Raw genomic sequence first — 17,966 nt, 5'->3', positions numbered from 1 at the left:
CTTGCCTGACAAATCATGGTCTGGCTTGTCAGGATAGTGTGGCACAGCCTCACACACCTACACTACTGTAGGCCAATGGAAGCCTTAGCCTATTTGTCCATGCACTCACTGCCTGCTATTTGGGCATGACATGAAAAGGGTAGACTGATGGAGGATACAGTATATGGTACCATGACTGGGTTATCATTTTCTTCTTTTCAATGTTTATGTATAATGCTATCTGTAGTATGTGCGTGGATGCGTTTAGGAATGCACCAATTTCATTGACTCCTGAAACTGGGTGCACAGAAATGATACCACGGCCCATGTCAGGGGGCCCTGGCTGGAATCTGCCGGTATATAGGGGGCCTTGCCATGATAAAGTTTTGGAACCCTTGGTCTACTTTTTGCAAAGAGAAGCCTAGAACCAGTTGTTATGATGATCTAGCAAACAATCACACACAAACACACGCACATGCACACACATTCACACTGTAAGTGTGCTCACTGGTTATTACTTTTATATGACACATTTGTAATCTATTTATACAGCATTTCTACTGTGTTGATAGTGGGCTGATGCTTTCAAACACCTCCACTTCAATGGATGCATTGGATGGAACCAATGGTCCAAAATGTGTCTACTACTTTGTCAGAGTGAAATGTGTCAGAAACAAATGCCTCGATGGCAAACAATACCTTAACAAACTTTTGGGGTGCTCCAGTTAAGACATGACGTTATCAATTTGTTTACAAGAGTGGCAATAACCAAGTGGTCGTGCATTTCTAAATGCCCTGTGTCATATCATAGCAGTGTAGCTAACTTTTGGATGGCTACCAATGGTGGAATGGCGTGCGTAATGGGGCTGACACTGTCTGTTATTTACAAGTAAAATGGAGCATTTCTCTCATTGATGCCTTGTGATTTCCTATTCCCCTGCCTGCGCCTCCAGAGAACAGCCTATCTACAGCACGCGGGCCCATGTCTTTCAGATCGACCCAAACACCAAGAAGAACTGGATCCCCACCTGCAAGCACGCCGTCACTGTCTCCTACTTCTATGACAGCACACGCAATGTCTACCGCATCATCAGCCTAGATGGATCTAAGGTCTGCCTGTCTGTCTGTCTGTCTGTCTGTCTGTCTCTCTCTCTCTCTCTCTCTCTCTCTCTCTCTCTCTCTCTCTGTCTCTCTGCATTGGTTTAATCTCGCCCTTTGACTACAACCTGACAAATATACAGTTACTTTTATTTATGTTATACATGTTACATTTTCCAAAAAGCTTACAAACTCAATTTAAAATGTGATGAATGAATGAATGAATGAATGAACGAACAAACGAACGAACGAACGAACGAACGAACGAACGAACGAACGAACGAACGAACCAATCAATCAATCAATCTCACACACACACACGCACGCGCACGCACGCACACACACACACACACACACACACACACACACACACACACACACACACACACACACACACACACACATACACACTGAAGTGGTGAGTGTGATGCAGTGTATTTGTCTTCCAATAGGCCCTTATAAACAGCACCATCAGCCCCAATATGACCTTCACTAAGACTTCTCATAAGTTTGGCCAGTGGGCCGACAGCCGTGCCAACACCGTCTACGGCCTGGGCTTCTCCTCTGAAGGACAGCTGCTTAAGGTGGGCGCTAGATTTAATTATACTTATACTGTATTTACTTAAATTCATGGTGTTTATAATCTATGTATACAGTAATGTTAGAATCTTTGATCTAGTGTTATCTATCTATATTCATATTTGCATTTGATAAACGAAATGTCTATAAAAAAAGTCCTGAAGACTATATGACAAGAAATGATTGTTGATAGAGATGTATGAGCAAGCGGTGGAGATTGGGTAATTGAGCCAGGCCAGAATGGATCTCTGATGTATGCCCCTTGTTCCTCTGGATGCAATTTTAGTAAGCTGACCAAAAGACACATTTCTGATTTCAGTGCGCAGATGCAATAGAGATGCATGGGAGTATTATATTTATTGTCTTGGTTTCATGACACATGACCGGGCTGCATGACTGGGTTTGTTGTCAGTGTTGCCAGATTGGGCGATTACCCGCCCAATTGGGCTACTTTGGATGGCCGTCTGTGGGTAAAAACAGGAAAAATTGGCCATTTGGTGTTTTTTTCTGCCGTTTTATGCCCATAAAAATCAATGTAACTTGTTGAAATTGGACGGAATTTAGCGCATTTTGGCGGTTTTTGAGAACCTTTTGGGCGGGATTTGATCAGACACATCTGGCAACACTGTTTGTTGTGGTAGTTTGCAGAGAAGTTTGCAGAGTTTAAGGAGGCGGCCCGGCTGGCGAAGGAGAGGTCCCAAGAGAAGTCGGAGCAGCCCACCACCCCCTCACCGGTAACTACCCTCTCCAGGCCCCCCCTGCCTGAAGCAAACACATGGCCCACAAATACTCTAGTCCAGTGTTTCCCAACCAGGGGTACGTGTACCACTAGGGGTACGTGAGCACACTGCAGGGGGTACTTGGAAAAATGAAATATTGTATGGAGCATAGTCACTTTGGGATATAGAGCATGAATTAGGGGGTACTCATGGAATGACAAAAAGGCTTAGGGGGTACGCAAGACAAAAAAGGTTGGGAAACACTGCTCTAGTCCACACTGGGGGTGTCAAATTCCAATGGACTGAGGGCCAAAATCAAAATCTGTAACAAAGTTGTGGGCTGAGCTCAATATTTATTTTTAAAATGGACTAAAGCTCTGCAGGCACGTAGCCCCTTAATGTTGCCCGCTGTGATAGACATTGAAAGTTAACTACTATAGTACTACACTACTATGAAAGTGCATTGCCATTCTGGTAACAGCTCATTTATAATGCTGTGTCTTAAGGGGTTAATACTAATACTTAAATAGTTAAATAGTTACACTAGAGTTAAATAGTTACACATATGAGATTATATCTTGGGCGGGCTGAATACAATTATTTGGCGCCTGGGACTTGACCAATGAAAAATGTAAAAAAAAGAAATAAAATTTGGTGACACCTATGTATTTTAATCATATTTTAATAAATGTTTTGGCATGCTCACTTCATCAACTGTAACCACCATGGTAATGTTGTTACATCTGATAACCATTGCCGGTAATCGGTAAATTTATTTTAAAAATCTCCTACAGTCAGAGCTTCTTTCATTATCACATTATTACTTCATACTTCATAAGACTGACATTTTTTTAATTTATTAACCTTTTATCTCTTGTGTAGTTGTTTGCCTGTCTCAACACCTGCCTGAATCTCTATTGCCCCCAGTGGGGGAATGAATATGACTTCACTTGTCAATATGCCTTTCACGCAGATATGCATATGGGTGCACTTATGACCCACCATGCCATTTGTAATAGCTTGTGTCTTAAAGGTGCACTGTGTAATATTTTTAGCAGTTTCTTTTCCGAATTAATGCTGCCCATAACCCCATTCACAAAATGTGTTACCTTTTATATGAATACTTACCACCACCATCAAGTAGCCTACGGTATTCATTGTGACTGGGAAAATTGCACTTTTCATACATGAAAAGGTGGATATTCTCCTTTGAATTTACATAAATTGACATTAGCTGCAAAAAAATCTGTACTTTTGTCAGAAAATTTCATTTTATTATTTAGTAAATATTCATGAAAAGATCAAATTTGGCATTATGCAGCACAGTTTCAACAAGCAGCATCAATACAGACTGTGGCCACCATCGTATGCAGTGCACCTTTAACGTGTGTTGTGTCAGTACTCAGCACACAGCCCCTGTCCATCTTACATAAGGGAGAATCTGGAGTCAGATCATGTTGAAAGGTCTACAGTACGTCTTTATTACAGTTTTTCTCGATTGGTTTGGCTAATTTCTCAAAACTGAGATGACATTCTCAAAACAACACGGACAAATCTCCAAACCAACTTACAATTTCCCACAACAGAATGGCATTTTTCATTGCTTTCATCAAATTTCAAATGCTTTGTACATGTCTCAAATGTTCAGTACATCTCGGCAGATGGCTATATACAAGTACCCTACAGTTGACATATTGAGCATACATTTATCACATTTTCCAAATAAATTGACCTGTCTTATCTAAACGAATTAGACAATTCTCAGTCTAATGGTTGCCCTCTCCAAAACATGTCAGCATGATTTCATTGTGTGAGTCATCATATGCAAAGTAGTCTACACAATTGTCAAAACAGTCAAGGACATAATGTTTTAAGAATTTCTTTACTGTAAACAGTAAATTCATGACAGTGTTCAACAGGCCAGATGGTATTGTAACTTTACTAGTTTGTAGAAAATAATTTTACAACCGTGTATACTACAGTTGCCTCTGTTATTTGGCTAATTTCTTGACATTTCTTCAAACGGCGTTCTGTGGAAGGAATTTAGTTTCAACACACGGGTAAACTGTTTTTGGAGTGATATGAGCATTTGATGAGGATCCATGGAGTTATGCTGAACCATCCAGTTTATTTTGACAGAATGACTAAATGAATGCAAATGAGCCAAACCAATTGAGAAGGATATATGCCATTTTTATGGTACTGACTATTTATATGGGAGAAGGTTTAGTGCTGATGCAAGAATGAGCTGTTTTGGGAGGTATATGACATTTTGCTAGTTATCTGAACTGTTGTGCAGAACTGTAAGAATGTTTAGCCAAATGACCCAAAATTTATAGAAATGTCATCTCGGTTTCAAGAAATTAGCCAAACCAATCGAGAAAAACTGTGTAAGTGGAGACTAGAATAATACTTTGTGTTGATGTTGAGTTTTGGGAAAAAAAGGGTCCAGGTCAACTGTATTTGCCCTATATAGCCAAATACAGTTGTTCTTCAAACCAACACCAATTTGTTGTTGTGTCTGATAACTGTAGCACTTGTTTTCATGTGTGCTAAATGTGTTTGAAAGGAAGCGGCACCGGTCGACTTCCAGTCCCCACTGACGCCAGACAATGTAAACGGCACTCAGGATGGACGACTGACACCTCATGCCCCCCAGAGCACGGACGCACAGCAGCTAGACACCAGCATAGAGGGCTTCCCTCACAGGTGAGGCACCCATGCAGCTAAACCTACTGCAACTTACAGTTGATGCAGTGGTTCCCAAACTTTTTTCCTTGCGCACCCCCTGGTACATTTCAATGTGGTTCACGCACCCCCTAAGCGAATGTTTTGGCGTACTTATGGCCACTCAAATATGGCATCACTTCACAAATCATTGCACATTATGCAGAGTCATTTAGGGAATCCTCATTTCCAATAGGTTTGATGTTTCCTCAAGCATACAATTCACCATACAATTAAAAACTACTTAATTTTCAGTAATGCTGTATAAAAACACACATATCCACCATTGCTCCATTCAGCTCCCGCACCCCCTTGTGGCAAGCCACGCACCCCCAGGGGTGCACGCACCCCAGTTTGGGAAACCCTGGTTATGGTATTGGTTCGCACAGACCGCAAACTCTCCCACTATGCCAAGAGTATTAGGGTTTCACCCGGAACAAATTCATAACAAGCTGAAAATTTCAGGATATGTTCAGAATACCTTTAGGAATAACATACTAAAAGTCCCCGGGAATCCCCCTTGTGCTCTCTGAGAAATTCAAGATGGCGTCCAAAATGTATGATATTTTTTATGTTTTCACGTAATAACTTTTCAATGGGTGGGTGGATTGGCACCAAATATTGTATGCTAACACTCAACTATAACAGGAACAATATACAAAAAATCCAGAGGAGTCCAAATTGGCATCTCTGAGAAATTCAATATGGTGGTCCAGATGGGGTCCAAAATTGATGATTTTTCATGTTTTAGCGCAATTACAATTCAGTGGGTGGATTGAACAAATTAGTAACAAGCTTAAAATGTCAGGATATGTTTAGAATACCTTTAGGAATCAAAAGTCCCCAGGAATACCCCTTGGGCTCTGTGAGAAATTCAAGATGGCGTCCAAAATGGCCGCCTTTTGGAGATTTTGACATATCTAAGGCTTGAAATGTCATTTAAAAGCAGTCTAAAGGTGGAAATGTATGTTTTGATGGTAGATGCAGAGTCATGTTCATCCTTAGGTTTTGATTAAATGCTTGTATTAAAAGGTAACAACTTATCATAACAATATCTATATGTATTATGTGTATAACCTGTTGTAATATTTCGGTCACTGGGACCTTGAACCAAAAAAAATCATGAACTCCAAAAACTGTTCTTAAAACAACTAACAACTACTTACAAGTGACATTAATCTTTGAAATGATAATCTATCCAACTTAAGCAATGTGACTGAGCTGTTTCTCAAATAAAGAAGGTATTTACAGGAATAAAATTGGTAAGTTACATTTTCAACATGTTGCAACTTCAACATAAAATGAAATCAAATAACTCAACAAGACCATTTCATCAATATATGTACCATAAAACAATTAATCAAACAAGCAATCAATCAACCTCTCTATCTTTCCTCATCATCCTCATGGGGCACCTAAGTCACGCCCTTCTACTTCCGATCCATGGGGCTGGAGCTCTCAAAATTTTGAATGCGAGTTAATGGAGCGAGTCAAGCTAAATCCTCATCCCGTTTGGCATGTGCTCCGGATTTCACATATGATGACAGTGAATTTGAAAGGTTTGGATTTGCGTCGTAAGACCACTCATTTTCGGCACGCAGGAAACGTTATTTTAGCTTTTGTGCAAAACTGTGTTGGAGACTACACGTGCGCCTCGCATATCTGACGTGAACCGAGGCACAGCCAACCCTACCGCTGCACCGTGGGTTAAGTGGCTGCACGTCGGACATGCAACGTCTGTTGTGTAGTCCAAATAATTACATATTTTTGCACACACACAACTCAAAAATCGCTTGCCAAGTGAAGTCAACAAGCACACCATTGGTTGTTATTAATTCTGAGGCACAGCATATGTGTGATCGACGGGGAAATGCGAGGTGGGTCGGAAAATAGCTTTGATCAGTCCATTACAGCCCAGTCAAAAGTTTTTCCGTTGCCAGCCCCATAAGCCGCCCGGAAGGGGTGGAGACGGGTGGGTCGCGACCCAAAAGTGGGTCGCGGAGGGGTCATGGGTGGGTCGCGGAGCCTTGGTGTAAAAAAAAATGTAATTAAAAAAAAAAAAACTTTTCCTGCAACAATTTACAACTTTTATTTTGATAGGCTAGTGAACTCTGTGTCATCTGTCGTCATAGATACAATCTGAATGTTTATGCGAGATAGATAGCGTGCAACCAGTCATTCGAGTCTTGGTTACATTTTGAGAATTGCATTGAATTGACTTGAACGCAAAAAAAATTGGGTCGCGACCGAATGAGAGTAGAAAATGGTGGGTCCCAAAACTGTTCCAGTTGAGAACCACTGTTCTAGGGTATCTGGCTTTTCAGTTTCTCCCTCATCATTAAGCAACGATGGCATTAAAGCTGCATTGTTGCATGTTTGTCCACTGCAGTTTGTACACAGGGCAGAGCAGGGTACCCCCATCTTCCTGCAGCCACATGACACTCCACAGCCATCTGCTCTGCAGCTACAAGAGATCATGTTGAGCAGAGTGTCAGGAGCAATGGGGCGGTCAGTTTCAATTGGAGTCAAAATTTCATTTGACTTCCATCCCCAAGCTGTTGGCTTCAAGGACCTTCCCATCCATCCTTGAACAGTAAGATATGTTCTGAATGAATGTTGCTTTGCTGCAGCAGTTGTTGGAGGCAAAGTGGCCAACTGGAAGGTTGATGACAGATAGAGATGTGTCGTTCAGGAACGAGCCGGTTCTTTTGAACGGCTCCCTGAAGTGAACGATGGGAACCGGATCACAGCTGGGGGAGCCACTCGACTGTTATTTCGTTCATTTTTCAGCTTTAATGCCATTGTTGCTTAATGATGAGGGAGAAACTGAAAAGCCAGATACCCTAGAATATGATGATAATGAGGATGATGAGGAAAGATAGAGAGGTTGATTGATTGCTTGTTTGATTAATTGTTTTATGGTACATATATTGATGAAATGGTCTTGGCAAAAACGGTCTTTAGAAGCAGGAGAATAATCAGTTGTTGTTTGAACAAAATCACCTTGAGGTGGAGTCAAAATATTACACTCTAAACACTGAATAAATAATTTAAAAAGAGCCAAAAGAGCCAGTTTTTTGAACGGCTCTTTGAAAGTAACGAAGGAAAGATCCGGATCCCGTCAAAGAGCCATAAATCCCATCTCTAACAGAGGCGTTTTCCTGATAGCCTTTTTGTAAGCAATGTATCGGAATTCATCCAGGTACTCACAACTGGATGCTCCATACAACCTCAGGAGGAAAATTTCATCTTCTTTTTGCACTTGCTGGTGGGAGCTTGCAGAATTGGTGAATGTGTCACGTAGACCATAGTCTTTCTTTTTATGCACCAGATTAAATGCCTTACGCTTGCCTTGGCGGTACAGAGCAGACACAGTGTCACACCCTGTTATGGCATACAACGGCATCAAATATTTACAGGTGGATCCAATGCTCTTTTGAATGTCATGAACCCTATACACCGTTATGGGGTTCGTGGTACACATCATGTAAAGATCCATGTTTGTGGTTGCTTGAGCCACCAGCATTACCAGCAAGTCCGTGTCAGTTCCGACAACAACAACTGGTTTGCCTGATTCTGCCAAAAACCTAGCAGTAGAGACTATTAATGCATCTGCATCAGCTTGTGCCTGATTTACATGAACACCTGCCTCATTCATCAAGTCCCTGAGCATCTCTATTAGATGCCCCTTATTGCTGCCATTTGCCAGGAATGCTGCCTGAGTAGTTGTGGTTTGCATGTTCTGGTCAAATAAGATATCACTGGATGTGGACTTCTTTGCCCTTCGCAACTGCTCTGCTGCCTTGGTGGAGATCATGATAGCCATCAAACACAACAGTACCAGCCCCATAGTGTTTTAGTGTGTATGCAATATAGAAATTGCATACAGCTTCATAAGTAGATGGTTGTGGCCACACCACAGACTGCAACAGATGACCCCCATCTAGAACAAACTGGCAGTTGTCTGGGGTGTTGGGTTGTGCATGGCCAAATGACTTCAGAAGAGAACCTAGAGCACTCTTGTTTGTCTTTCGCATGGCTCCATCATGAAACAAGGATGGTGGTTTAGGAGCAAGTTCATATGACATGAACTGTTCCATGTCAGAACATGTCTTAAGGACACAGGTGATCCTGTTGAAGAAGAGAGTAGGATTCACTACAGTGTTTTGTCCTCTGATATTGATGCTATTTTTGTCCCCCATAGTCTTGACTTTGTCCTTGCGATGCAGTGTCACCTCTGATTAGCTCTGATCTCTTAAAAACTTGCTAGCACTGCCCTTTTTTGCATTATGAATGTAGCCATGTAGAAATATTTCCCAGGGATCAGTGTGACAGTGTGGCGGCATACTTAACATTGTGAAAGTCGGCCTTGTTGAAAGTGTTGGCCTCCTAATTTGTTAGCAGTCCATGGTTTTGTGCAAATAAATTCAACCATTTGTACATCGTGGCTGAACAAAAATGATCTTGTAAGTCGGCCATCTTGAAGGTGTTGGTCTCTACATTTTTGGCAGATCATGTACCTATTATAGAGTGTTAGCATGCAAGATTTGGTGGAAATCCGTTCAACCGTTTGGAAATTATGGCACAAACAAATGTCGGCCATCTTGAATATCGGCCATCTTGAATATCGGCCATCTTGAAAGTGATGGCCTCCAAAATTACATCACATCATTTAGTATGTCTAAAGTGTTAGCACACAAAATTTTGTGACAATCCATTTACCTGTTCAGAAGTTATTGCATTAACACTATAATATCATATAATTTGGACGCCATCTTGAATTTCTCGGAAAGCTCAAGGTGGATTCCCGGGGACTTTTAGTATGTTGTTCCTAAAGGTATTCTGAACATATTCTGAGAAATCCAGCTTGTTATGAATTTGTTCCGGGTTGGGCCTATTTTTGAGCTAATACTCTTGGCCACTCTGTGTGGATTCATCAACACAGTGTTTCCATAATGGATGTAAAGTACAAGAAGATACATTGGCTTTAGAAGACATTCCACTTAGCTGAGGCTTTTACCGTTTTACAGTTACTTATTGCTATTTAGGCACAGGGTATTGCTTACAGCCATGGAGCAATGTGTGATTTAGTGCCTTTTACAGTTACTTATTGCTATTTAGGCACAGGGTATTGCTTACAGCCATGGAGCAATGTGTGATTTAGTGCCTTGCTCAATGGCACTTCCGCCATGGATAATATGGGGTTTGAACCTGCAACCTTGCTATTCCAAGACCAACTCCCTAAGCATTAGACCACTGATGCCCTATGCAGACATGCTAATATGGATTTATAAATGAGAAGACACTAAAGGGCTTAAAGCGCTCAGTAGACTTTGCAGGGTAATATTACTCAGGTGCTCATCTGTACCGGGTGAGGTGTAGGTCCAAAAAAGGAAGGAAAAAGCTGAGGCACTCTGAGATTTGAGAAAAATATAAAAAAGCCTTTAATTTAACATGGCAAAATGTGCTTTTAAACTGATTTTGCCATGTTAAATTAAAGGCTTTTTTTATATTTTTCTCAGATCTCAGAGTGCCTCTGCTTTTTCCTTCCTTTTATGGATTTATAAATGTTCTCACTCTTTGCGTGGTTCCAATCCCAGCATATTCTACTCTGCACCTTCAGCTTATGATTTTTATAATAATAATAATAATAATACTTTCGTTTTATATAGCGCTTTTCAAAACACCCAAGGACGCTTCACAGAGTGTTGTGTTGGAAAGTGTGAGTGTGTGTGCGCGTCAGTGTGTGAGCATGTGTGTGAATGCGTGAAAGTGCTTGTGGAACTAGCAGCCATAAGCCTCCAGGAAGAGATGTGTCTTAAGGTGTTGCTTAAACATGGCCAGTGAAGGGGCATTTTGGATGTGGTCGGGCAGATTGGTGCAAAATCATTCTGCAAAGCATCTCCCTGCGGAATACACAGTTATAGATAGACACAGTAGATAGATGGATGGATTACAGTTTTTCTCGATTGGTTTGGCTAATTTCTCAAAACTGAGATGACATTCTCAAAACAACACGGACAAATCTCCAAACCAACTTACAATTTTCCACAACAGAATGGCATTTGTCATTGCTTTCATCAAATTTCAAATGCTTTGTACATGTCTCAAATGTTTAGTACATCTCGGCAGATGGCTATATACAAGTACCCTATGCAAATGAGCCAAACCAATTGAGAAGGATATATGCCATTTTTATGGTACTGACTATTTATGTGGGAGAAGGTTTAGTGCTGATGCAAGAATGAGCTGTTTTGGGAGGTATATGACATTTTGCTAGTTATCTGAACTGATGTACAGAAGTGTAAGAATGTTTAGCCAAATGACCCAAAATGTATAGAAATGTCATCTCGGTTTCAAGAAATTAGCCAAACCAATCGAGAAAAACTGTAACTTAGCCTAAAGCAAAAACACCTGCTGAATGCCTAAGCCCTTTTTGGGAAAAAAGGTGCCCTCTGCCTGTTAAAACCTAAATGTCTCAGCCTCCAAAGCACATAAAAACATGAAGTAAGTTACTTTTAAAAGCTAGGACCCTCATCTTGCATTAGAATGTGTTCATTCAGCTCTAACATACCCATATTTTAACTAAAAAGCTCAGGCTAAAAATCAGGGTAAAATTGATTAATAGATGGATGGATGGATAGATGTATTAATAGTTGGATGGATGGATGGATGGATGGATGGATGGATACATGTATTAATAGTTGGATGGATGGATGGATGGATGGATGGATGATGGATGGATAGATGGATGGATGGATGGATGGATGGATGGATGGATGGATAGATGGATGAATAGTTGGATGGATGGATGGATGTGCTAATTGCTCCATGTGTGGTTTCAGCATCTGCACAGTGCCGCAGCACTGGGAGGCGGAGAGGGCCGCTCTGAAGGGCAACAATGCCAAGCTCACCGCGGCCCTGCTGGAGTCCACCGCCAACGTCAAACAGTGGAAGCAGCAACTGGCCGCCTACCAGGAGGAGGCAGAGAGACTGCACAAGAGGGTGAGAGAGAGGCAACTCTAAAATATTTTAAGATAAAAAAGGGGGTGTAGGGAGGAAAAAAAAGCGTTGGGAACGACAGGTTTAGGCTACAGTATGTCATGTAACACAAATGATGTTAAGATGCCATATAACACGATACTACGAGAACCTCAAGAAATCTGTGTGATATTGTGTGAAAATGATTCCACATTTGCTCTTAATCAGCCAATGCCATGCCGAGTGATTCCATAGTGCATGCCGATTTTTGTTGACGTAACAATTGATTTCTGTGATCCCCATGTCGTGGATATAAGAATATCCATGCATATGAGGCCTCATTATGTTGTACCTGGTCCGTGTACCTGGTTACCAGGAGACTTAATTGAAATGCACTGGGTTCCTATCATAATCTCAGCAGCATACCATGGGGAGGGAAAGACTGCACAAGAGCATGACACAGGCAGCACGCATATTGTATGGGGCTATGGTATCTCATAGCCCCATTATACGTAGGTTCCTTTGGATACTGGACTGAACTGGATGGATCCATATTATATCATCAGCCTACCATGGAAGAGACTGCTGAAGTATGACACACAAGACAGCATGCATATGCTGCTACATCCTCTCTGTGTGTCATTAGATACTGTACTGTACTATTATAATCTCAGAGGAAGGCTGAGAACTTGCTCAAGTGAGTGAGGCAAGACAGCATGCCTACTGGACGATGCTGTGGCATGCCATCTCAGTCTACTGTACCTGGGCACCTTTGGAGACGGTGCCATATATAGTTGCTTAAAACTCCTTTGACTTAGATGACCTGGGTAAATGGGTCCTCACTGGAAGGTGCAGGGAAGCCAACAACCAGTGGGGACATACAGGTCTGTTGTCCCGGGCCAAGGGACAACGAGGGGCCCAGAATTGTGTCCTCATTACATTGTATGTATTGGGTGAAGATTAATCTGTCCTGGGCCCGGCCAAAGCTGTCAGCGTCCCTAGGAAGGTGCTATATATACTGCACATGGGTTTATATGAACTCAGCCTACCAGTGGGCGGTTCAACAGGAAAGACTGCACAAGTAAAGTCTGATAGTGATACCCTGAGGCTGACATCCCAGGTCGATTCAGTAAAAGTTTTGCTGCCGCATACTTGTTCACCGAACCAAACAATTCACTATTGCTTAGGGGGCAGGGAGAAAGAAAAATGGCATGCCAGGCTTTTTACAGTCCGGTGACATACTGAAAACAAGATGCCACCAGTCAAGATGATTCAAATGTACACTGTGTAATATTTTGTGTAGTTTACTGTATTTCCAGAATTTATGCTGCCCATCAAATTCTAAGTACAGTATTCTTCATTATAAACTGTAAATTGCACTTTTTCACATGAAAAGGGGTATCCTCTTCATGTCCGCCATTTTGAATTTCCAGAAATAGACATTTTTTTAGCTGCAAAACTTCCTGTAGGCCTACTTTGGTCATACCAGTTAACTAGCTTATTACTGAGCAAATATGTACGAAAAGATCAAATTTGGCATTAGGCAGCACAGTTACAATGATCAGCATTATATTTACCATTCCTACTCTGGCCACAATTCTACACCTTTAATAGTCATCAGAAATCCAAAGAGTATGCACTGAATGGAAGGCTGGACTGAATCACCGCCCTCTCACCCAGGCCTACAGAGGACTAGTAGCATCACCACAGGCATCACTGTCTTGTATGGCAACACCACGCAGGCTGAAAGGAAGTCTCTGCAACGAATAATCAAGACTGCAGAGAGGATTATAGGCACAGCACTTCCCTTTGTGGACTCCATATATGTACCAGAAGAGAGCAGAGAGAATCATTAAAGACCCACTCCATCCAGCTAACTCTCTGCTCAGACACAAGCACTGCACGTACAAGCTGAGAACATTTGATTACTTTGTTTCTTTGATCTCTTAGATTTTTTGGATCACTTTTTTTTGTCTATTGACTTTTTCCTTTTTTCTATTTAATTCTATTTATTGACTCAGAACACAAGAGTTCCTATGTGCCTGGACTGCTAGTCCAGGCACAAATGGCAAATAAAGAACATAGAACTTTGAATACTCTTACTACTTGTGTCTTAAGGTGACAGAGCTGGAGTGTGCGAGCAGCCAATCCACTGGGATCACCATCCAGAGAACAGAGCTGAACTGGACCATAGAGGAGCTGGAAGCAGTGCTCAAGTCCAAGGAAGAGGTACATATTCTCCCTCCTGTTGAGTTTTCCACCCATATTATTTACTGTATGAACACACTAAGTGACGTGAAATCCAGAAAGTGTTGCTAGACTGCTTCAAGCCGCAGAGGCGTGAAAGTAGGACAGAGACAAAGCAGGATGCAAGCATCCCCGCATGCCGTTGTGGTTGTTGCTGAAATGTGGTATTACTCAATGCCATAAAGTTTGATCAAGCTTGACTTCTCTCCTGTTGCTCCTGTCACCCAAAACGCCTCCCGTTTTCCAAAACTCTTGTCACTTTCGTCCCGTTGTTCTATTCCCTCAGAAGTGGGGAATATTCATGTCTCGTGGGCTGTTTACGGCCCTTGAGGCCGTCTCCTCCGACCCCCGATATAATTTCAATGTAATGCAGTTTCACATGAAATATGACACGTTTTCATGTAATGCTGTTTCCTAAAAAAATACTATACAATACGATATGTATTACAATGTCTGCTGAATGATGTCCCAATCTTGTGACGTTGTTTGTTTTCCTCAGGAACTACAGCAAATGAGAGATAAAATACAAAGTTCCACTCACCTGCAGACCCAAAGGGATACCGTTTCTGAGAAACTTCAGGTAAACTTTCAAGCAAAAATCTACATATCAGAACCTGAATACTTGTATACGCACACTGTGTGTGTGTCTCCGAAAAAACCTGAATGTGTGTGTACTATTGTACTGTGAAGCTCTGCAAACCGGAATGTATTTGTGTGTGTGTACTGTATGTTAGTTGGTCAATGTACACCTTCCGTGTTAGAGTGAAGACTCCACACACTTAAAAAAATGTATTCCATGGCAGGATAATGTTTCGACCATTGTCTCTGAGAGAAAATCTGAAGAAGACAATGGTTGAAATGTAATCAAAAAAAAAAAGGATTTTAAGTGTCTGAACTCCTCACTCCAAAACTTCAGTCAGCCTTTGTCCGGCACCTTTTCCTGGGATGTGCTCAATTTTCACCCTCTACTCAATGTACCCTACCCCACCTTACCTTACCCCCATTCTCCTCCCTCGCCAGGAAACGGAGTTTCGTAACCAGGAGCTGGAGGACCAGGTGCGTAAGCTCCAGCAGCGTCTGGAGAGCGACCAGCTGCAGCAGGATGCCTTCCGGAAGAGCCTGCACTCCCTGCTGCAGGAGCTCAACAGCAAACTCCACGAGCTCACCGAGCTGCGAGACAGCCTGGCCAGGCTCATCGAGGTCAGACTATGATGACTGTACTTTCAGGTGCTCTCCACTGGAATCCACCGGCAGCTCCTAGAGATGGTGTACTGTAGAGAGGAGCAGCTTTTTAAATAGTTTTATTTATTTATTATTTCTCCACAGAACATCATTGGCATTTTTTGACAGATGGTGCAGAACAGTGGAGAGTAAAAGTGTGTGGGAGAGAGAGATGGAGACGGGGTAGGATTGGGAAATAGGCCGGTTAACACTCAAATCCGGGTTTTCCTTGTTTTTTTCCTTGTTCTTGGTCCAAACACTGAACACCAGGTGCAGCAAAGCAACTCCTGTTGATGAACATCTGTAGGGATAGGTCATTTATGCGATGTGTGCATACACTTTTCAAGACTTTCAAAGGAGCTACATCTCTGAAGAGAAATTGGTAAAAAAAAAGTTGTTTACTTCTTGGTTCATAGAGAAAAAATGTCTAACAATTATTTAACTCAATTATTTAAGCTGGAAATTCTAATGATCGTGGTTCTATCACATTTCGCCTGTATGTATCCCCTCAGTGGTGCTCTGTCTTCTCTTAGCTAGTCTGCATACATTAAGGAGGACTCCTCCTAATGAAGTCAAATGGGTCCTACTCATGTCAGTTCTCTTGTTCCTAAATCCTGAAATATTGTTTTGGCTTTCTTTTTCCCCACAGCACATTTGGCTGTGAAAATTGGCATTGTTCCATTTCTTATACCAATTGTACATAATTATAGTATGTTTACTGTATATACCTATAATCATAGGTGCCTGCACCACGAGCCATGTACCGCAAGTTACTTACTGATTGGTTAATGTTGCCTGTGGCCAGCGGAGTCACTAGAAATTGCGCACCCCCACCCTTACCATGTCATAATCCTCCATTGGCTCCTACCCTTACCATCACTCTTTTATTGGCCTCTCTGAATCTCTGTGTCCACCAAATCTTAGGAGTACCGCTGCCGTCATGCCAGTAGAACAAATAAACCCCCAGAAGAGTCCTGGTGAGGTCACCTCAGCCCAGGCTGGCTATGCCAAACCAACCCAGACTCACTGATGCTCTTCCCCCTTTAACAGTAAAGCGGTGATATGGTAAACGTCCAAACGGGGATACCTTGATTGGGGCGCTAATTGTATTTTTCACAATTTCAGCAATATATGGTCCGGTAAGCAGCATTTCCCCTCAGATGTAGTTGTAGCTGTCAGTTGGGAAATACCAGCCCAACTCTTCCAAGGGGGGCGGGGTGGGTGACTTCTGGCCAGTCATGACTTAAGAAATGGACAGCTTGAGACTTAAAAATAAGCCTTTGGGTGTAGCGCACCAGTTACACAGCAGTGCAAAATGCAAAAGGCATTACTCTTGACCTTGGTCGGCGATGCTCATTGTTTTAGCAGCAGAAGTGTCCTGCCGTTTAGTTCGTACATCGAGAGGAGACACTGGTAGCAGTCCAGTGAGGAGGACTGTGGGAAGGGAATGCGTTGTTTTCATCAGGTATTCTACTTCCTATATTGTGTACTTTCAGGGCTACTGCGTCTGCCACCGGTAAATATAGGATATTGATGGTCGTTTCTTTCTACAGTTTTTAAACATCTGAATATTTTGGATTGTATGGTGCACTTGTCCGAATTAAACTGGTACAAGGTGATATAAATAAGTGATGTTTTTTTTCTTAACTTTCTTTTCCAAGTCTCCTTGAGGTACTGTACTTGTATTATCAATTTTTATTGTTTTTTTTCTGGGTATTTGTGGCCATACAAATGATTGCATACAGTATATCATTTACTTATAATTATATAGTATATTTATATATTTATTATTATTCTCTTGGTGTCATTATGACATTTTTCAGTGTTGGATATGCTTGTCTTTTCCAAAATGTGTCAAAGTATTTTTTTCTATATTTTTTTGAAAAGTGATATTGGATCAATGATGAATGATACTGTTGGATTATATTACCAAAATAGCATACATATATACAAACTCTAAGGGCTTGTAGTTAATTCTCTTATGTTTTATACATATTTGATGGACATGTTGTAATATGACTTTCACATGACATTTCAGTGATCAGTTATGTGCGTTTAAAAGGGAAAATCATGTTTGGGTCTCAGTGTTGACTGCACTGATCACACCAATGTACTTGAACACACAGTTGCAATTATGAGTTTGTAGGAAATGTTAATAAATTCAGTTGAAAAACAAAAATAAAGGTTTTGTAATTGTGTCTATAAAGCAATGCTCTATTATTGAGATCAGTTGCCCCCCTATGTGTATCTCAATTAACACATTTTTGAATACTTAAGATTTTCTTTTAGATAAGATTTCTTTTTCAGTACCATTAAAGTTTATAAAACATTGGATTTTTCACCAATTTTATTGACTGTAGAGAGAATGCAATTTCCAAACAGTTAACTGTAACATGAACACAGTGATGGGGAGAA

General features: G+C 41.4%; 1 protein-coding gene across 1 annotated transcript; it reads left to right on the top strand.

Moving 5' to 3' along the window:
* Positions 1-921: 921 nt before the first annotated feature.
* Positions 922-17,887, top strand: LOC134458704 (homer protein homolog 1-like; the record flags this gene model as incomplete). Its single annotated transcript, XM_063211133.1, has 8 exons — positions 922-1,089; positions 1,530-1,661; positions 2,298-2,390; positions 4,945-5,084; positions 11,948-12,107; positions 14,202-14,312; positions 14,830-14,910; positions 15,351-17,887. Coding segments are annotated over 8 exons (1,077 nt in total), but the record flags the coding sequence as incomplete, so codon positions are not given.
* Positions 17,888-17,966: the final 79 nt, after the last annotated feature.

This window comes from Engraulis encrasicolus, chromosome 11 (assembly GCF_034702125.1).
Source record: "Engraulis encrasicolus isolate BLACKSEA-1 chromosome 11, IST_EnEncr_1.0, whole genome shotgun sequence".
NCBI classification, from domain to species: Eukaryota; Metazoa; Chordata; class Actinopteri; order Clupeiformes; family Engraulidae; genus Engraulis; species Engraulis encrasicolus.
Note: the sequence above shows the minus strand (reverse complement) of the source record. Positions and strands in the feature narration are given on the sequence as shown.